Raw genomic sequence first — 609 nt, 5'->3', positions numbered from 1 at the left:
GTGTGTGTGTGTGTGTGTGTGTGTGTGTGTCCAGGCCGGAGCTGTACCGTCAGAGAGTTCTGGAGCTGAACGCGTCCGATGAGCGAGGGATTCAGGTGATCCGAGAGAAGGTGAAGAGGTTCGCTCAGCTGACGGCGGCTGGGACGCGCTCCGAGTGAGTGGCCGTGTTCTCCGAGCCCCGAGCGCCTCCAAACACGTGCGTGAACGTCTCTGTGTGTCCGCAGCGGGAAGCCCTGTCCTCCGTTTAAGATCATCATCCTGGACGAGGCGGACTCGATGACCGGAGCGGCTCAGGCGGCTCTCAGGAGGACCATGGAGAAGGAGTCTCGGACCACGCGCTTCTGTCTCATCTGTAACTACGTGAGCCGGTCAGTGTGAGCGCCGCTATCCCACCATGCCCTGCTGCCGCTCAGGCTGACTGCCGCTGTTTGTACAGGATCATCGAGCCGCTGACCTCCAGATGCTCCAAGTTCCGCTTCAAACCGCTGGCCAACGACATTCAGAAGGAGCGTCTGCTGGACATCTGTGCCAAAGAGAAGCTCAAGTACAGCAAAGAGGTGCATGGACGGATTAAAAAACTATTTTTTTATATATATCTTGCCTTTTTTT

The 609-nt window shown here is 56.8% G+C and overlaps 1 protein-coding gene across 1 annotated transcript in view; it reads left to right on the top strand.

Moving 5' to 3' along the window:
- The window catches only part of LOC122353594 (replication factor C subunit 4-like), a 3,347-nt gene that overhangs the window by 1,669 nt on the left and 1,069 nt on the right, over positions 1-609 (top strand). The window contains exons 4-6 of the mRNA XM_043251406.1: positions 35-154; positions 225-368; positions 437-557. Of these exons, the coding sequence (XP_043107341.1) occupies positions 35-154; positions 225-368; positions 437-557 (385 nt within the window). The remainder of the gene's footprint in view (positions 1-34; positions 155-224; positions 369-436; positions 558-609) is intronic.

Source organism: Puntigrus tetrazona, chromosome 11 (genome assembly GCF_018831695.1).
Source record: "Puntigrus tetrazona isolate hp1 chromosome 11, ASM1883169v1, whole genome shotgun sequence".
NCBI classification, from domain to species: Eukaryota; Metazoa; Chordata; class Actinopteri; order Cypriniformes; family Cyprinidae; genus Puntigrus; species Puntigrus tetrazona.
Note: the sequence above shows the minus strand (reverse complement) of the source record. Positions and strands in the feature narration are given on the sequence as shown.